Source organism: Papio anubis, chromosome 6 (genome assembly GCF_008728515.1).
Source record: "Papio anubis isolate 15944 chromosome 6, Panubis1.0, whole genome shotgun sequence".
NCBI classification, from domain to species: domain Eukaryota; kingdom Metazoa; phylum Chordata; class Mammalia; order Primates; family Cercopithecidae; genus Papio; species Papio anubis.
In genome coordinates, this window is record NC_044981.1 from 17,527,158 (window position 1) to 17,545,575 (window position 18,418).

The 18,418-nt window shown below is 42.9% G+C and overlaps 1 protein-coding gene across 2 annotated transcripts in view; it reads left to right on the forward strand.

Annotated features, from left to right (window-relative positions):
- Positions 1 to 18,418, forward strand: part of CAP2 (cyclase associated actin cytoskeleton regulatory protein 2) — a 167,164-nt gene that overhangs the window by 97,953 nt on the left and 50,793 nt on the right. For both annotated transcript variants that reach the window (XM_021937023.2, XM_021937024.2), the window contains one exon: positions 18,146 to 18,289. In XM_021937023.2, the coding sequence (XP_021792715.1) occupies positions 18,146 to 18,289 (144 nt within the window). The remainder of the gene's footprint in view (positions 1 to 18,145; positions 18,290 to 18,418) is intronic.

Sequence of the window (18,418 nt, forward strand, 5' to 3'; positions counted from 1 at the left end):
GAATGAGAACCTTGGAGAAGGATCCTGGAGGCCTCCTACTAGGCCAGGGTTGCTGGAGTATGGGGACTTTGAGGAGTACTGGAAGAGAGACTGGGGCAGCCAGGGTAACAGGGGGTACCCAAAGGGCTTGGAAAGTGGCTGTTTGCCAACCACTACAAAGGATCGTGGTGCCTTAACAGCTGGTGAAGCTGCCCTTGTGCCCTTTGGCTGAATGTCAGCTGTCACTCAGCCCTCCTGCTGACATGTCTGTTTCCCATGCAAGTAAACTTCAGGCTGTGCCCCATAGCTCCACTGGGTAAACAAGAGGACATGTGCTACTAAAAGAAATCTGTCTCTCTTTCACTCTTCTTCTGCCTTGAGCTGGTAGAAACTCAGTGTCATTAACTTCATGCCCCAGAAATGTGAGTTTCTGATCCTGGGGTTCTTCTAGCACCCTTGCACTGAACTTGAACAGCCTTTCCCAAAGACTGTCCCCCAATGTCCCAGAGATCGTCAGAGTGCTCCATCTGTTCTCCACCTTTTCCAGTATGTCCCAGGGTCATGTAAGTAAATTGCCTGAGATTCTCAAAAAGAGATGACCTAAGTTTCCACCCCATTCAAAAGGGCCTGCATTGTAAGCATATCCTTCTTACCGCATATCGTGGACACCGTGTTCTCAGCTGCTTCATCAACTACAGTGTTTAACTCAGCAATAATTATTCCATTTTGTCCAGCTATCCATGATATGCTTTTTCTTCAGTATTTGAGGACAGTAAAATTGCTTGAATAATTACAATAATAGCAGCTGTCATTTTTAGGCCTCTATTACGTGTCAGACATGATGCACATATTGTATTATGTCATCGTCATCAGAACCTTACAGATGACATAGGAAGAATACTGGGGCTCGGACTGGTGTGAACGATACGGTTTAAACCCAGATGTTTCCTGTTGTGAAGCCAATGCTTTTTCTGTTTTGCCTGAGTATTAGCTGTGGGAGCCAGACATATCTGGGTCCAAATCTCAGTTCTAGCCAGATGATCTTGGGCAAGTGACTAAGTATTTCTTGATCTTGTTCCCTCACTCATAAAACAGGGATAATAATGCTGATGTTTCCACCAAAGTTTTATGATGTTTACATAATATATAGAATACAAAGTACAGTGCCTGATTTATAGTAAGCAATCAGTAAATTTTCATTTCTTCCCTCCCCACAAACTGATCTTGAGATGATAGTCATCCCACAGGACTCTCACAGATTTCTATGGGCTTCCTAGCATGACCTGCTGATGAGGACCAAATAAATCCCATTGTCTATCCAGCTCAGCTGCTCTTGGCCCCAGCCTTGTCCCTGTGTTTATTCTGGAAGGAGTACTTAATGTGCCAGGAGGAAGGAAAGGGTTTGACCTTACTGGTCTTTGCAGGAACTGTGTTTTGTACTTTGCGGTACCCATATGTGATGCTGGAAAGGTACATCTTTTAGAAATTCAGAGAAATCTTCTATAATCAACAATGGGAAATGGTTGTCTATTTTTTTCTCTATATAAATTTCCCAACTTACTGTGATGTTTGCCAGTGGTGGGGTGTGTGTAGTTTGATTTTAACTTTGTATTTTGGGGTCACCAAAAAAACACACCAAGACACAAGTATGTCAGTGGGCTGAAAGTCAGAAGGAGCAGAACTGAGGGAAGGTAACTGAAAGAGAAAAACAGGATTGATGAGGCACCAGAGGGTCCAGCAGGTACATGGAACTGCAGCTGGCAGGCTTTATTCTGTGCTGCCAATCAGCAGAAGGCATATTATTCTGGACTATGTGCTGGCATCCAAAGTGGCTGGAATTGCAAGTGAACTTTAGCCTATGCGTGGCTGAATTCAGGTCAGCCAGTTGGGGGGAAAAGCAGCTTTTATCCCTGTCCACTTCCTGATGTCTCCTCGTTGATGTTCCATACTCTGTTCTGATCAGCTGCTAGCATGTGACAGGCTGGCTGGATCAAACAGCATCAACCAAATGTTCAGTCAAACATTGTAGTCAGCTAAATATTTTCACATAAGCCTTTTACATTAATCAAATCTCCCCTGCTCCTCTGACTCCTTCGTACTGCTTCACTCCTTTTTTTCATGTACTGTATCTTTAATATGTCTGTTGTTTACTGTCTGTTTACTGCTTGTAAACCCCAAAGGAAAGACCCGTTTTCCCCATTCATGTATCTCAAGTCCCTAGGACTATGCCTGGCACCTAGTAGGTGCTCAATAAATATTATAACAGATAAAAGGAACAAGAAAACATGAGGTCAGAGTTAGTGGACATCAGGCAGAAAAAAAACGTTTACGAAGGAAAACAGAGGAGGACGTAAAAGGCAATATCTGATCATTTTATTCACGTATGAATAAAAAATTTGTATCAAAACAAGATAAACTCTTACCATCTTTAGAGAGGTACATTTTATTTCTGCTACCCAGATTTTCATTTGTCACTTCAGTGTTAATGTGTGTATTCATTCCTTTGTCCATCCATTCCTGTTACATGACACTGTGTTCAGTATAAAAATGCAAACTAGACCACCAGCATCCACTCACATAATCCAAATAAGCCATTTTAAATAATGCACCTCTCTCTCACCTCAATTTGTTAAAATATGGTAGAGATGAAACCAAGGCTAAAGGTTATTTCTCTCTACAGGCCAACAAGTTTTAGGATATAATGAGTAATTGACCTGGGAAATTAAACAAAAATAATTTTACTGCCAACCACAGACTGTACCCATAATCGAGGCTGGCTGTCTCACAGACTTTTGCTGCTGGCCAGAGTGAATGACTCAGCACAAGTCAACCCCAGGAGAGAAACAATACAGAGCTCACCCCTGGCTGACTGAGGGCCAGAAGCGCCATTCTTGTAGGTGAGGAACAGAGCATGTATACGTTGTGTTGTTCTGAATTGGAACTGAATTGTACTGAATACAGGAACATATAGCACATTTATGAATCATGTGTACTGGATTGAAAATGTGAGAAGATGCTCCCAAGCAAAGGCACACTGAGGAGTGGAAACCAGAAAGGAACTGAGCTGAGCGGGCAAAAAAAAAAAAAAAAAAAAAGCCAGCCCATCACAGCTGCACTGCACTGCAAATATTACGGATCAGTTGTGGCCCCTGGGAACGCCTGTTTGAGGACGGTCGAAACACTATGTCTAAATCGGAGCTCCTGGTCTTTCTGCTAAAGCCTGCTCCTTCTGCCTTTTCTCCATCTCAGTTGATGGCGATGCCATCCTTCTAGTTGTTCGGGTCAGAGACCAAGGAGTCATTCCTGACTCCTCATTTGCTTTGATACGCCACATCTGGTCTGAAATCTACTTTTCACAATCTCCACTACATTCACTCTGGCCTGAGCTACCTTAATCTCTTGTCGGAATTATTGCGGTAGTCTCGGGTAGGATGTCCCTAGTTCTGTGTTTACCCGCCAATAATCTATTCTCAGTACAGCAGCCAGAGCGATCCTTAGAAAAGAAAACCACATCACGTTATTCCTCTGCTCAAAACTCCATGATTATCTCCGCTTCATTCAGGATAAAAGCCAAAATCCTTTCAGCAGCTCCCATGATTGGTGCCCCAACACCCTGTCATTTTCTCTCTGACTTCAAACCCTGGCCTTTTCTCCCTCGGTCACTCCATTCCAGCTACGTGGGTTCTGCTTGCTCCTTAAACACTGGAGGCACATTCCTATCTTGTGATCTTTGTGGTGGCTGTTTCCTCTCTCTGGGGAGCCCTTCCTGCAGATGTCTACATGGCTAATGCCACTTCCAGATATTTATTCAAATATCACCTTCTCAATGAGACCTGCGCTGGCCATCCTATTTTAAATGGGAACCCACCCCCCCATATGTATTTCTGATCTTCCTCACTAGGTTCTACCTTTTCCCCTCCATGGTTTTTAACAGTTAACATGCTATATAATTTAATTATTTATTATAATTATTTCTCTGGGTCTCTCTTCCCCTGTGATGGTTAATTTTATGTGTCGACTTGACTGGGCCCTGGGATGTCCAGATATTTGGATGAGTATTATTCTGGGTGTTTTTGGATGAGATTAATATTTAAATAAGTAGACTGAGTAAAGTAGATTGCACTTCCTAATCAGTTGGAGTGCCTCATCCAAACAGTTGGAGGTCTGAATAGAACAAAAGTCTGACCCTCTCTTAAGTAAGAGAGAATTTTTACTGACAGCCTTCGAGCTGGGACATTGGGTGTTTGTTTGTTTGTTTGTTTTGTTTTTCCCCTGCCTTTGGACTCGAATTGAAAGATCATTGGCTCTTCCTGGATCTCCAGCCTGCCAGCCTTCAGACTTAGACTGAAACTTACACCATTGGCTCTCCTGGGTCTCCAGCCAACTGACTGCAGATCTTGGGACTTGCCAGTCCCCATAATCACAGCAAATTCCTTGCCATAAATAAATAAATAAATAAACAAATCCTATTTGTTGTGTTTCCCTGGAGAACCCTGACTAATACATGCCCGTCGCCACTTAAACAAAAGAGGGCAGGGACATCAGAGTACTGTCTGTGTTGTTTACTGCTGTACCCCAGAACCTGGACCAGCTCTGGCACATAAAAGTCACAAGTATGTATTTGTTGAATAAATGAAGAAACAAATGAACCAGCAGGTAACAAAATAACTCTCTTTACACATAATAGTGAGCAAAATTCCTCTTCATTTTATTACACAGTCATGATTTATAAGCTTTACATCTAAGAACTGAGTCAAAAATCAAAGAATGGTTCTTCCAGCACATGCCTTATAGAGATGCAGTTTGTACATACATTTTATGCTGGATTTTGCCACACACCGGCCAGCCCTTTACTTTTCCTTTGGGGTCAATGTCAAAATCCAAGCTTAGCAGTCTACAAGCAATGATAAGACTTGGAGTCCGGCCGGGCGCGGTGGCTCAAGCCTGTAATCCCAGCACTTTGGGAGGCCGAGACGGGCGGATCACGAGGTCAGGAGATCGAGACCATCCCTGGCTAACTTTCTGATTGAAACCCGTCTACTAAAGCTAAAAACTAGCGGGCGAGATGGCAGAGCCTGAACCAGCCTTCTCGGAGGCTGAGGCAGGAGAATGGTAAACCCAGGGCCGGAGCTTGCAGTGAGCTGAGATCCGGCCACTGCACTCCAGCCTGGGCGACAGAGCCCAGACTCAGTCCTCAAAAAAAAAAAAAAAAAAAAAAGACTTGGAGTCCATGAGATTTATGGCATATGGAGCTATGGGACTCCTCTGGACTTGGCAGTGGCCAAAAATCTTGGACAACAAAGAAGCATCTCAGCTCAAGCCTTGAAGATGAAAGGTCATTGGCCATGAGTGTGCACTGCAAAAGAAAAAGCCTGCAATTTAGTGGCTTTTTTCCTTAAAAAGCCTGCTTTTTCACACAAGTGTAGGTGCATGAAAGAGGAAGCAAGAAAATACAGAGAAAGGACAGGAAAGAGACTGTAACTGTCAATGGTGGGAGTTGTTAGAAGTGGGGACAGGGCTGGCCAAAAAATGACCTGCAGAAAAGACAGCAACAGAGGACAGAATCCCAGTGCAGTGGGGGATGGCTATGCCAGCAGCCCACCCAGAGATGATTATAGCTCCCGAAAGCAACTGCTGTGCGTGTGTGTGTGTGTGTGTGTGGTAAGTGAGGGAAAACAGGCTGCTTTACTTCTGATAAATGCCCTTGAAAGCATCTCTATGGTTATAAGTCAGACAACCAGAGAGGAAGGGGCAAATGAATACACAGTGGACAGCCCAGCAGGCCTCCATGAAACCCTGAAGCTACCCCACAGGCCTCTTACAGCAGCATTTCCCTGGGTCTGTTCACAGAATACCAGTTCCTTAGAAAACTGTGGGTGAAATTAAAAGCTCCATGGATCAAAAAGCTTGAAAAGTATCAGGTTAAGCAAAGTTAAGTAAGTTTCTTTAGTACCTTGTTCAGTATTCTGAAGTGAATTGTGGGCCTCCAAAAGTGGGTGCGCCATATGCAGAATCCTCCCAACCCTGTTGACTAGGAAGCACAGCTCATGTTGAGCTACTCACCAAATGGGCTAGTGCTCTATGGGATGCATTGCTCTGTTTTCTCTCTTTTTTTTTTGGTGTGTGTGTGTGTGTGTGTGTGTGTGTGTGTGTGTGTGTGTAGAAATGCGGTTTCACTCTATTGCCGAGGCGGATCTCAAACTCCTGGGTTGAAGCTATCTGCCCACTTCAGCCTCCCAAAGTGCTGAGATTATAGGCGTGAGCCACCACACCCCACTGTTTGCTCCTGAGAATAACAAACAATGGAATCTTAGGAAGATGATGTTACCCTTAAAAGACAAAGCACATTTCAGATTAAGGATCATTGGAGCTAAGTATCCCTGGCTTGGTACAATAATGGCTCATCTACACTGTGGGATATCTTAACACTCAGGGGAGTTAGTGAAATTCTTTGCATCTGCTGAGTTTGAGATGGAAACTGTAGGTTTACATCCTTTCAGCCACATTCTACATAAATTAATCTCAGATGAAAAGATCTGGCCCTGTCTCTATCATGGACCACTTACAAAGGGAGAGATAGTGACCCAGCAAATTCAATTGACTAGGCTGGGAACTTTCAAATGGTGGATTGGATAGTTTGAGATTTATCATTAGAAAGTAGAAAGAACAGATGAAAACCAATCAGCATGGTACTTGGCATATAGTCAATGTGTGTCTGAAATTGGTGGGTTCTTGCTGACTTCAAGAATGAAGCTGCAGACCCTCGTGGTGAGTGTTACACCTCTTATAGGTAACTTGTCTGGAGTTGTTCATTCCTTCCAGTGGGTTTATGCTCTTTCTGGCCTCAGGAGTGAAACTGTAGACCTTCGCAGTGAGTGTTACAGTTCATAAAAGCAGCGTGGACGTAAGCAGCAGCAAGACTTATTGTGAAGAGTCAAAGAACAAAGCTTCCACGCCATGGAAGAGTAGTCCAAGTGGGTTACTGCTACTGGGTCAGGCAGCCTGCTTTTATTCCCTTATCTGACCCCACCCACATCCTGCTGATTGGTTCATTTTACAGAGAGCTGATTGGTCCGTTTTGACAGGGTGCCGATTGGTGCATTTACAAACCTTGAGCTAGACACAGAGTGCTGATTGATGCATTTACAACCCTTTAGCCAGACACAAAAGTTCTCCAGGTCCCCACTAGATTAGCTAGACACAGAGCACTGAGTGGTGCTTTTACAAACCTTGAGCTAGACACAGGGTGCTGATTGGTGCGTTTACAATCCTTTAGCTAGACACAGAGTGTTAGACAGAAAAGTTCTCCAAGTGCCCACTAGATTAGCTAGACACAGAGCACTGATGGGTGCATTTACAAACCTTGAGCTAGACACAGGGTGCTGATTGGTGCATTTACAAACCTTAAGCTAGACATAAAACTTCTCCAAGTCCCCACCCGACTCGGAAGCCCAGCTGGCTTCCCCTAACGGACCCCTGGCAGCCAGTCCCGCTCCAGGCGCCCGCACTCCTCAGCCCTTGGGTGATCTATGGGACCCAGTGCTGAGGAGCAGGGGGCCGTGCCCCGGGAGGCTCAGGCCACGCGGGAGCCCACCAGGGGAGTAGGGGAGGTCTTGGGCATGGTGGGCTGCAGGTCCAGAGCACTGCCCCATGGGGAGGTGGCTGAGGCCTGGTGAGAATTTGAGTGTGGCGTGGGCGGGCTGGCAGTGCTGGGGGACCAGGCCCAGGTGTTAAGCCCCTCACTGCCCGGGGCACTAGCGCCAGCTGGCCGCTCCAAGTGTGGGACCCGCAGAGCCCGTGCCCACCCAGAACACACGCTGGCCTGCCAGCGCCACACGCAGCCCTGGTTCCTGCCTGCACCTCTCCCTCCACACCTCCCCCCAAACAGGGAGACAGCTCTGGCCTCGGCCAGCCCAGAGAGGGGCTCCCACAGTGCAGCAACGGGCTGAAGGCCTCCTCAAGTGCAGCCAGAGTGGACACCGAGGCCAAGGAGGCACCGAGAGTGACCAAGGGCTGCTAGCACATTGTCACCTCTCAAATGCACATCAAATGTTGACAGAATGAAAAATGAATTGCCGTTGAGAAAAATTTTTTCTTACTATATCAGAGAACTAATTTCTGATCACTGTACATTGTCATAGATTTATAAAGCTGGTGAATTCAAATGGTTTCAGCAGTTTTCTCCAATTTTTGTCCCTAGGGATTACTAGTGAATTCCCTCTGGGTTTAAGTAAAGCACAAGTGAGACCTTCTGCTCCTTGGCTTTTATGTGCAGAATCTCACAAAGTGAAATTATAGGTGATTATAAAATTCATCACTGTCAGAAGCCAGATGATACCTCCCAGATAGGGTAAGAGTTGGTATCTTCTCAGCTGAACCAGTAAGCTGTAATAAGAACAAAATACAAAATGAGATTCTTCTTAGCCACCTGATCTGTTCTCTTATACTTATTGTAGACAACTAGGTTAAGCTTTGGTTTTCAACTTAATTTTCTCTCCAAAACATCTGGTTTCTCTCTGCAGCAGTTTTGTATGTCACTATTTGTCATTGCCTGGTATTGATCCACTACTTCCTTCCTGGATCTCAGTTCAGCTAATCCCATGCCCCTGCCATGAATCCAGCATTTTCTGGAACTCGTGTTGTCAAGTCCCTTTATACAAGGGAAATACACTAGAGCCTCTCTGTCTCCCATATTCGTTAGTTAGCTGCACACTGATGCATGAATGGAAAAGATATGTTTTCTCTGACTGGACTGTTAGCTTTTTGCACTACCAGTCAAGTATCTTATCAAAACAACTATAATGAAAACTATAAATCTCAACCTGAGGGAACAGTTAATGTGAACGGTTTTCTTGTTTGTTTATTTTGTTCTGTTTTTATGGTCTCCCAAGCCCTGGTGTTGCATTAAGATTCAGGATATGAGCTATTGTGAGGCTAGTGTAACATCGCGGGTCCTTGTGTTAAACGTTTACATTTCCATTCAACTTGACTTTTCCTCTCACATAACCTATCCTTCGGAAAAGTGTCAAACATTGACAGCATAGAGAAAATTGTTGCCCACACGTCATGTCAACAGAACTGTGTTCTTGTTCTGATGTGTAACTTGTAGGTTTTAGAGTGAGCACACCCTCAAATTCTGCAGCACAAAATCTAGAAATGATGAGAGATGGGAATCACATCTGTGAACAGTGGCAAAGACAAAGAATAGTAAGTGGGAAGTGACCAAAAAAAAAATGTCTACTGTTCATTGTGTCAGTGGCCCCAAAATCCTAGAGAAAGCTTTGAATGATTCTGACAAGTTAAAATATATTGATAATGACAGTGTAGATTATTATCTATCTAAAGGGTACAAAAATGGCTTCAGAGAAGGCTTTTTAGCCTATGATTTGCCGAACACTTTTGCAGAAAAGACATCGTATTAAAAATGCCCAATTTGCAACTGCAAGTGTATTGTTCTACCTTTATAGAGCAGTAGAACAATCTCATGTCAAACTTCAGTGCTGCCCCGGAGGTCTTATCTAAGTAGTTCTATGTCCCAGGCTCCAGATCTCTTCCTTTCTAGTTCTTCTGAAGATGTCAGTAAAGGGGCATCATAATGATGATCCTGGGCCCCCATGAAAAATTAAATTAAATTATAGATGGGAGCCTGTCATTATTATTATCTGTTTTTCTGTATGACTAAAATAGCTTGGTTTTGTTTGTTTGTTTGTTTGTTTGTTTGAGATGGAGTCTTGCTCTGTTGCCCAGGCTGGAGTGCAGTGGCACGATCTCAGCTCACTGCAAGCCCCGCCTCCTGGGTTCACACCTGCGTCAGCCTCACGAGTAGCTGGGACTACAGGTGCCCGCCACCACGCCTGGCTAATTTTTCTGTATTTTTAGTACAGGTGGGGTTTCACTGTGTTAGCCAGGATGGTCTCTATCTCCTAACCTTGTGATCCACCCGCCTTGGCCTCCCAACATGCTGTGTTTACAGGCGTGAGCCACCACATCCGGCCAGCTTGCTTTAAAAGCAAAAACTATTACTGAAAAAAAAAATGTGCCAATGAGGTTGTTGAAAGATTAGCATTAAAAATTAAAGTAGGGGCCGGGCACAGTGGCTCACACCTGTAATCCTAGCACTTTGAGAGGCCGAAGCGGGTGGATCATTTGAGGTCAGGAGTTTGAAACCAGCCTGGTCAACATGGTGAAACCCCGTCTCTACTAAAAATACAAAAATTAGCTGGTCATGGTGGCACACGCCTGTAATCCCAGCAAGAATTGCTTGAACCTGGTGGGTGGAGGTTGCAGTGAGCCGAGATCACACCATTGCACTCCAGCCTGGGTGACAGAGTGAGACTCCATCTCAAAAAAAAAAAAAAAAAATTAAAGTAGAAGTTTATGCATGTTAAAAAGCTTGTCTCTGAGATACCAAGACAATGTAACTATCCAAAGCAATGCATCCTCTGGAAGACCAAGTCACCAGGTTTCATATTCTTGAAGAATGATCTTTAAAGAATATAAGCAAATATAGCTTGGGCACGGTGGCTCATGCCTGTAATCCCAGCACTTTGAGAGGCTGGGGTGGGAGGATTGCTTGAGCCCAGGAGTTCAAGACCAGCCTGGGCACAACATAGGGAGACCTGGACTCCTCAAAAAAATCAAAAACTTAGCCAGGGCTGGTGGCACATGCCTGTGGTTCCAGCTACCTGGGAGGGTGAAGCTGGAGGATCTCTTGAACCCGGGAGGTTGAGGCTGCAGTGAGCCAAGATTGCACCACTGCACTCCAACCTGGGTGACAGAGTGAGACCCTGTCACAAATAAATAAATAAAAACATAAGCAAATATAGTATATAAGGAACATAAAGTTTAGCAATCCTAAAATAAGGAACATATATGAACTATCAAGTCTTATAAAGATGTAAAAATATTTCCCAAGGAATCTATTATTATTCAATATAATGGCAACTGTTGTAAAATCATGTACACGATGAGTGGTGCTCACTAGGTTTTGCAAACATTTTAGATTGTTTAAATTGTACAAGTGTTTTTGAAAGTGTCTCCATGGACGTATTCTGAAATCTCCAAAATGTTCCTGGACAGTAAAAAATTTTTATTTAATGGGACTCAACAAGAAGGGAACTAGCCTAAGGAAACACCTACAATTGCAGCGAAGCAAAAGTTAACTCAATTGAACATTTCTGATTTGTAAACAATTGCTTCTGACTTTAAATGGTGAAAATAATTGCTTCAATTATTAGAATGTGTCCAAATATATATATGTGTGTGTCCAATATATATATACATATATATATATTTTATTATTTTTTAATTTTTTTTTGGAGACAGAGTCTCACTCTGTCACCCAGGCTGGAGTGCAGTGGCACGATCTCAGCTCACTGCAACCCCCACCTCCCGGGTTCAAGCGATTCTCCTGCCTCAGCCTCCCGAAATACTGTTCCTGAGTTGGATAACCTTTGCTTGAGAAAACTTTATTCTTCTTCACCTGGGTAATTTATTCTGGCAACTTCTGAATGTGTTTTCCTAAAGCTTCTTCCCTAATTGGAAGGAGGTTTAATATTTTTTGACACATGCAAACTTAACAGCCCCTATGTGAAATATTTTCTACTCTTGAAGGTGTGAAACTGGTTAAAATGTTTTAAAACTTTTCCCTTAATTGCAAAGGAAATATATGTACATGTTAGAAGACTTAGAATATATAGATAAGCCAATAAAATTAAAGTTCTATGTTGACACTTTTTGATGTATATCTTTCCATATATTTTCTGTGCCGTGCACTCACACACATACACACATGCATCCAAATGAAATAAACTGGTGAAACTTTGCACAAAAATACGTAAGCGAAAGTAATAATGATTGGTATTTGGTAGTGTGGTTTACTAATGCATACTGCTTGATATGAGCTTTCTTGGAATTTTAAATGTAGGTGGAACCCAAACCTTTTTTAAATTTTACTTTAATGCTATTAAGTTTGTTTGAGTTGTAGTGGTAATGCAAATGTCAGTACCTTGAAATCATTCCTTCTCAAATGAGAGAGTTCTCACAGTACATGCCAGGAATGTATTGATGGGATTTTATTTGTATGCTTGTTTGTTTTCATGGAACTGTTTGAATTAAACTCTTAGAATCATTCTTGATAGTTTGAATGGCCATTACTTAAAAAGTAATTATTATTATTTCTGAAAATATTTCCAGTAATTACATCTACACTTGATCTTAACCAAAAGGACGAGAAGCAATGAATAATTACATCTACAGGAAAAAAAAAACGAACACCAACTTTTAGCACTGCTTTTTTTCCATGTGGTGGAATGCAGAATGTTTATTGTTTACTTATATTTTATATCTATTTTTTTGGTGTTTCACAAAGAGCATATATTGGTTTTTATAATCAGAAAAAGAATTTCATTACAAAGAAGTAACATGACTGAACCGTTTTCTACCTGATACAGAACTACATGAGAACCATGGGTTCCAGAAATAACAGGCCTATTTTGTTTTACTCAATGATACATCTTTGAGGTCAAACTCCCAGAGTTTGTGCCGTCTCTTACAAAACAGCATGAGTGGGAATTTGGTTTTCCTTTTTGGGTAAAGTTTCTACAAAGCTTGCTGATAAAACTCATTTTACTTTTGCAAAACAATTCCCTTACTTTGGGAGCTAAACGGAGATGAAGCTGATAACGGGACTCAGTGCTTCAACTTTAAAGCAGAAGCTAGGGTCATAAAGACATGGAGTCCTAAAATACTCTTCCAAAGTACAGTCGCATCCAGCTAAGATAACCCTTGGAAACGTTTGCTGAAAACGTGCAGTTTGTTCATGCATCTCTTCCATGTTGGCCATTTCCACCTTCTTCTGTCAAAGCCACAGAAACTAGGGGAAGGCCAGGGAGCATGTTCAGCTCATCTTCACATGAATTCTGAGAAATTGTTGAGAATCAAAGAAACCTTAATGAGACATTAACAAAAAGTAATCTGAGTGACATCTATGTAAAAGTCATTGCAAAGCACACTAGCTGCTAGACATATCCGGGGAGCTACCACCAATGCACTCCCTTGACAGAAAACCAGGACACCTCTTAGATGAGCTCCTTCTTTAGTGGAAAACCCTTATGTAATTTTAATTGACATCAATGCAAATCAGCCTGTATTGAATGAGTGTGCCTAATATATGCTTAATACTGAAACAGGTTGAAGTACCTCTCAGAGACCCCCCATTGACTTTTCGTCTGACATCCCACACAACCAGCTTTGATGGAAGTCACACCATCACTCTGATGTTCTCTTCTATTTTTGATTCCAACCTTGAAAGTTAGGATGAACTGGTGAAGATAAGACTTCTTTAAAGTACAGGAGAAGTCTATTGGCACAGAATAAAAGCAGTAATGTTTATTAGAGTTGTGCAAATAGCTGTTGTACTTAGTTCTCTCAACATTGCTTTTTTTTTAATGATGACAATTCTTCACATAATTGCCAAACTAAAGCAAAAGAAAACTTTCTCAATCTTTATGATGCTTTCATCAGATAACCAATATAAAGTATCTTCCAGAAGACTCTGTCTCCTCAGACTTTAGTTTGTTCTCGGGAAGTTAGAGATAAACAAAAATGGCCTTAATAAATCTCTCTAATGTTATAAATATACAGTTTCTGGTTTTTTTTCCCCTTGGGGCAGTGGGCCAGGTATCATCAACAATTCAGATATTCTGGCCTTTCTCAAAAATGTCATTACATTAAGAACATTGTGACTTAGCCAATTGTTGGAGAAAATTAGGATGCTTTTTAGTAGTTCTGCCATCATTAAAAATCAGCTGCCTTCTGGGGAAACTGATGCCACACCCTTGATCAGGTGTTGAATTTGAACTGAAAAGAATCCCCCAGAGAAGGAGATGTTTGCCTTCTAAGAATGAAGCTCCAGGGAGGGTATTTAAAACTGATGTTTGGCAACCATTAACGAACAAGTATGGCATAATTGTGTTTGGGGCCAGGAGTGTTTAGAGGGGTTTTTGTTTGTTCTATTGTTGAGGGTTTGGAGGGAAGGAGTTGAAGGTGTTTGCTTTCCCTGAACTGCCATTACCCCTGCATTGGTTTGATAGGGCTGCCCTAACAAAGTACCACAGACATGTAGATTAGAAACAACAGAAATTCCTCACAGTTCTGGAGGCTGGAAGTCCAGGATCAAGGTGACGGCAGGGTTGGTGTCTCCCCACGCTTCTCTTCTTGGCTTGTAGATGCTGCCTTCTCCCTGTGTCTTCATGTGGTCTTCCCTCTGTGTGTGTCTGTGTCCTCATCTCCTTTTCTTATAAAGATACCAGTCAGGCCAGATGCCATAGCTCACGCCTGTAATCCCAGTACTTTGGGAGGCCGAGGCAGGCAGATCACAGTTTGAGACCAGCCTGGCCAACATGGCGAAACCCCATCTCTTCTAACAATACAAAAATTAGCTGGGTGTGGTGGTGTGTGCCTGTAATCCCAGCTACTTGGGAGGATAAGGCAGGAGAATTGCTGGAACCCGGAAGGGGGAGGTTGCAGTGAGCCGAAATCGTGCCACTGCACTCCAGCCTAGGCGACAAGAGCAAAACTCTAGCTCAAAAAAAAAAAAAAAAAGACACCAGTTGTATTGGATTGAAGCCCACCCTAATGACCTCATTTTAATGTAATCATTTCTTTAAAGACCCTATCTCCAAATATGGTTGCATTCCAACCAAATTTAAGATCCTTTCTCCAAATATGGTACTGAGGGTTAAGGCTTCAGCATATGAATTTGGTTGGGGGGCGGGTGGACAGAGTGCAGCCCCTAACAACTCTGATTCAAGGTCTTTTCACCAAATCCATAAGCCCTTTGCTTTGTAGTGGTCAGAAGGGAAAAAGAGGAGACAGGAAGATATTCATGGCTTTTCCACAAAAACTGACTAGCTTCTGCAGCAAATGTTTTTGTTTTTCCCCTCCTTCAGTACGGGATAGCTAAAAAGTCCACTGGGAACCTTGAGAGCACTTTGCTTTCTCTCCCTGTATTTCTTTGTTTCCCCCAAACAGAAGGGTGCCTCCGTCCCTCAGCATATGTTAGTTAGGAAACCGCTCTCCTTGTGTTTGCATTTAAGAGATGGGAAAGAGCTAGTCAGTGAACTTGGCCAATGAGAGGCTCTGTAACTGGCAGATACCTTGGAGATCACCAGCCACCTGTTGTGCACCCACAGTATACCTGACCCTTTACCAAGCACAACACGTTCTCTCATTTACTCCTCCTAATATCCCTGTGAAGGAGGTGCTGTTGTCAACCCTAGCTTGCAGATGGGACAAGGGAATCTTGGACAAGTTTGGTAACTGATATAAAGTCCCAGAGCTGAGCATACTGTGGAGCAAGGATTTGAACCCCAGAAGTCTCCTGCTAGAACCTGTGCTCTTAATCTCTTCTTAACACCTTTCCCTAGTCGTATTGGCAGAGAAGAAACCTGTATGTAGAGAACTAACCATATTTTCCTCAGCACCCAGTATCAAGAATTGTCTCAGGGCCTCCCCAGAGACCTAGGTTCTAGCTCCAGCTCCACTAATCATTGCTAGCTGGTCTTGACATAGTAAATTAACCTCTCTGAGCTTGTATTCCATATGTAAAATAGGAGAATTGGATTACGGCCATGTTTCTCAAACTTTTAGGCTAGATCTATAAAAAGAAATACATTTTATTTGGCAACCCAGTACACACACACATGCACACACACACACACACACTTCATAGCCAAAACAAGAGTTTGATACCAAAATACCAAAATATCCATCCTTATTATATGTGAATGTCCTCTGATCTTTTCTATTCTAATCTATTTTCATGATTTTTAAATGCTAATTGTGACCTATTCTACTGGATTTGTCAAAAAGCTGTACTAGGTGACCCAGTTTAGACTCCTGGAATCCTAAAATCCTGTTAACCTATGTAGATGCCTGTTTGGAGCTTCTCATATCTTAAATGCATATTTATTTTAAACAAATGAATATCACATATTACAGGGGACAACATCCTTTTTACCTCTGGTATGAGTTAACTGCATCATGGAAATAATAATAATTACTTCTATTTATTGGGTACCTCCCATGTGCCAGGGCTTTAAAATGCAGTATCTCCTGTAGCCTGTAGGTGGTAGGTATTGTCTCTGATTTATAGATGAGGAAAGTAAGGATCTGATTAAGTAATTTGCTCAAGGCCCCGTAGGCACCAAAGTTTTTTGAACCAAGGCCATTCTAATTCCAAAGCCCTTACATTCAACCTTCTTTTCAGAGGAGGGGATATAAAGGGGTTTAGAAGGAGAGGTAAAGTCTAAAAGCTACCGCAGCTGCTCATAATTTATTTCCTAATAGTTTGCTGTCCCTGGCAGAAATGACTGTCCTCTGGGATGTGAAGTCACTGCTGCAGCAATGATTGAAATCACCTGAGAAGCTTAAACAATTCCCCCTGCCCTCACCCAGGCCACCCAAGGACCAGTTAAGTCAGAATTGCTAGGGGTTGAACCCAGGCCTCAGTGGTTTTTAAAGCCCCCAAGGTGGTTCTAATGTGTAGCCAAGGCTGGGAACCATTGCTCTGAAATCTCAGAAGTTAAAGCGTTATAAGGAGCTTTTCTATTTTACCTCCTGCAAACAAGATTTTCTAAAATACTGCTTAAAACTCTTTAACTGCTCCCACAGAGCTGAAGCATAGGGTCTTTGCTGTTTCTTTGGAGCACGCACAAAAATCTGATAAACAACCTTGTATCTGCTTTTCAACACCTGGAGAAATTAGAGAATGCTAAGGATGTAGATAAGGAGATGTTTAAAGCAACTGTGGTATTCTGGAGAATCTAGCTCCGAGATACTTCATAACTCAGCTCACGTCATTTTGTTTTTTATTTTTAATTTTTATTTATTTACATATTTTTTTCAGACAGAGTCTCACTCTGGTGCCAGGCTGGAGTACAGTGGTGAGTCACAGCTCACTGCAGTCTCAGATTCCTGGGTAATTCTAATTCTCCCAGGATTGGAGCCTCCTTAATAACTGGAACTACAGGTGCACACCACCACAGCCACCTCATTTTTAAAATTTTTTTGTAGAAGTGGGGTCTTGCTGTGTTGTCTGGGCTGGTCTTGAACTCGTGGCCCCAAGCAATGCTCCCGCCTCAGCCTCACAAAATGGTGGAATTACAGGTATGAGCCACCACACCCAGCCAGCTCATGCAATTCTGAAAGTCATTTTTGTATGGAGAAGTCAATTGTTGAATTCGCAGAATTGAGTGTGACCTGTGGCCATAGGCCAAGTGGACTGGGGACAATGTAGAATGCTAACAAAGACTAAAGTCACTATAAATATGATAAGCCTTCACATTTTCTTAAAAAGGGCCGGGCGCGGTGGCTCACGGCTGTAATCCCAGTACTTTGGGAGGCCGAGGTGGGTGGATCATTTGAGGTCAGGAGTTCAAGACCACCAGCCTGGCCAACCCCGCCTCTGCTAAAAATAAAATTAACTGGGCCTAGTGGCAGGCACCTGTAGTCCCAGCTACTTGGGAGGTTGAGGCAGGAGAGTCACCTGCCTTGGGAGGCGGAGGTCGCAGTGAGCCAGTATCATGCCACCGCACTCCAGCCTGGGACAGAGTGAGACTCCGTCTCAAAAAAAAAAAAAAAAAAAAAAGGTCAAGGGGGCCTCGGTGAAAGATTTCCACTTTTTCACATGGATTATGGTAACTATGGTGAAACCAGGAAGCCTCTCCCAAAGCATTTTCCCACCGGAACAGGATGATGTCATTTTACTAACCTTCCAGTCTTACCCAACTTTATACCGGGGTTATTGCAGTGTGTAATCTATTTGCCATTTGAAATATAAATGATCAACACTCAATTTCACTGTCTTCCGTGAAGGAGTCTTCAAAATGGGGACTGTGCTATACTGCTGGGTTTTTTCCACATCTCAAGCCGCAGCATTAATAATGTTAAAAATATCTGCAATTTTCATACTTCAGACAGTAAAAGCACAGCATTACCATAACCAAGAACAAATGCGTGCTATTCTCAAAGATGATTATATGTTTCTTTTAGACCCCTTGACAGATGGCAAGTCCTGAATTCTCCTGCTTAGGCCAACATGGATAGAGGTGCTATGCGTCTGCTCTGCCTGTAGTAACAGCCCCCGATGTTTGATTGCTTCCAGAATGATGTGGCCACACTTCTGAAACCCATATCGGAAAAGATTCAGGAAATCCAAACATTCAGAGAGAGAAACCGGGGGAGTAACATGTTTAATCATCTTTCGGCCGTCAGCGAAAGCATCCCTGCCCTTGGATGGATAGCTGTGGTGAGTCTAGATGGAATGTTGCCTCTTCACCTCATCACACTTTTGGAGTATTTAGGAGAACTCGTAGCTTAGTTACCTTCACGCTCCTTGCACTGAAGGAAGCTTCTTCCTAGGCCGAATGCATCTGCT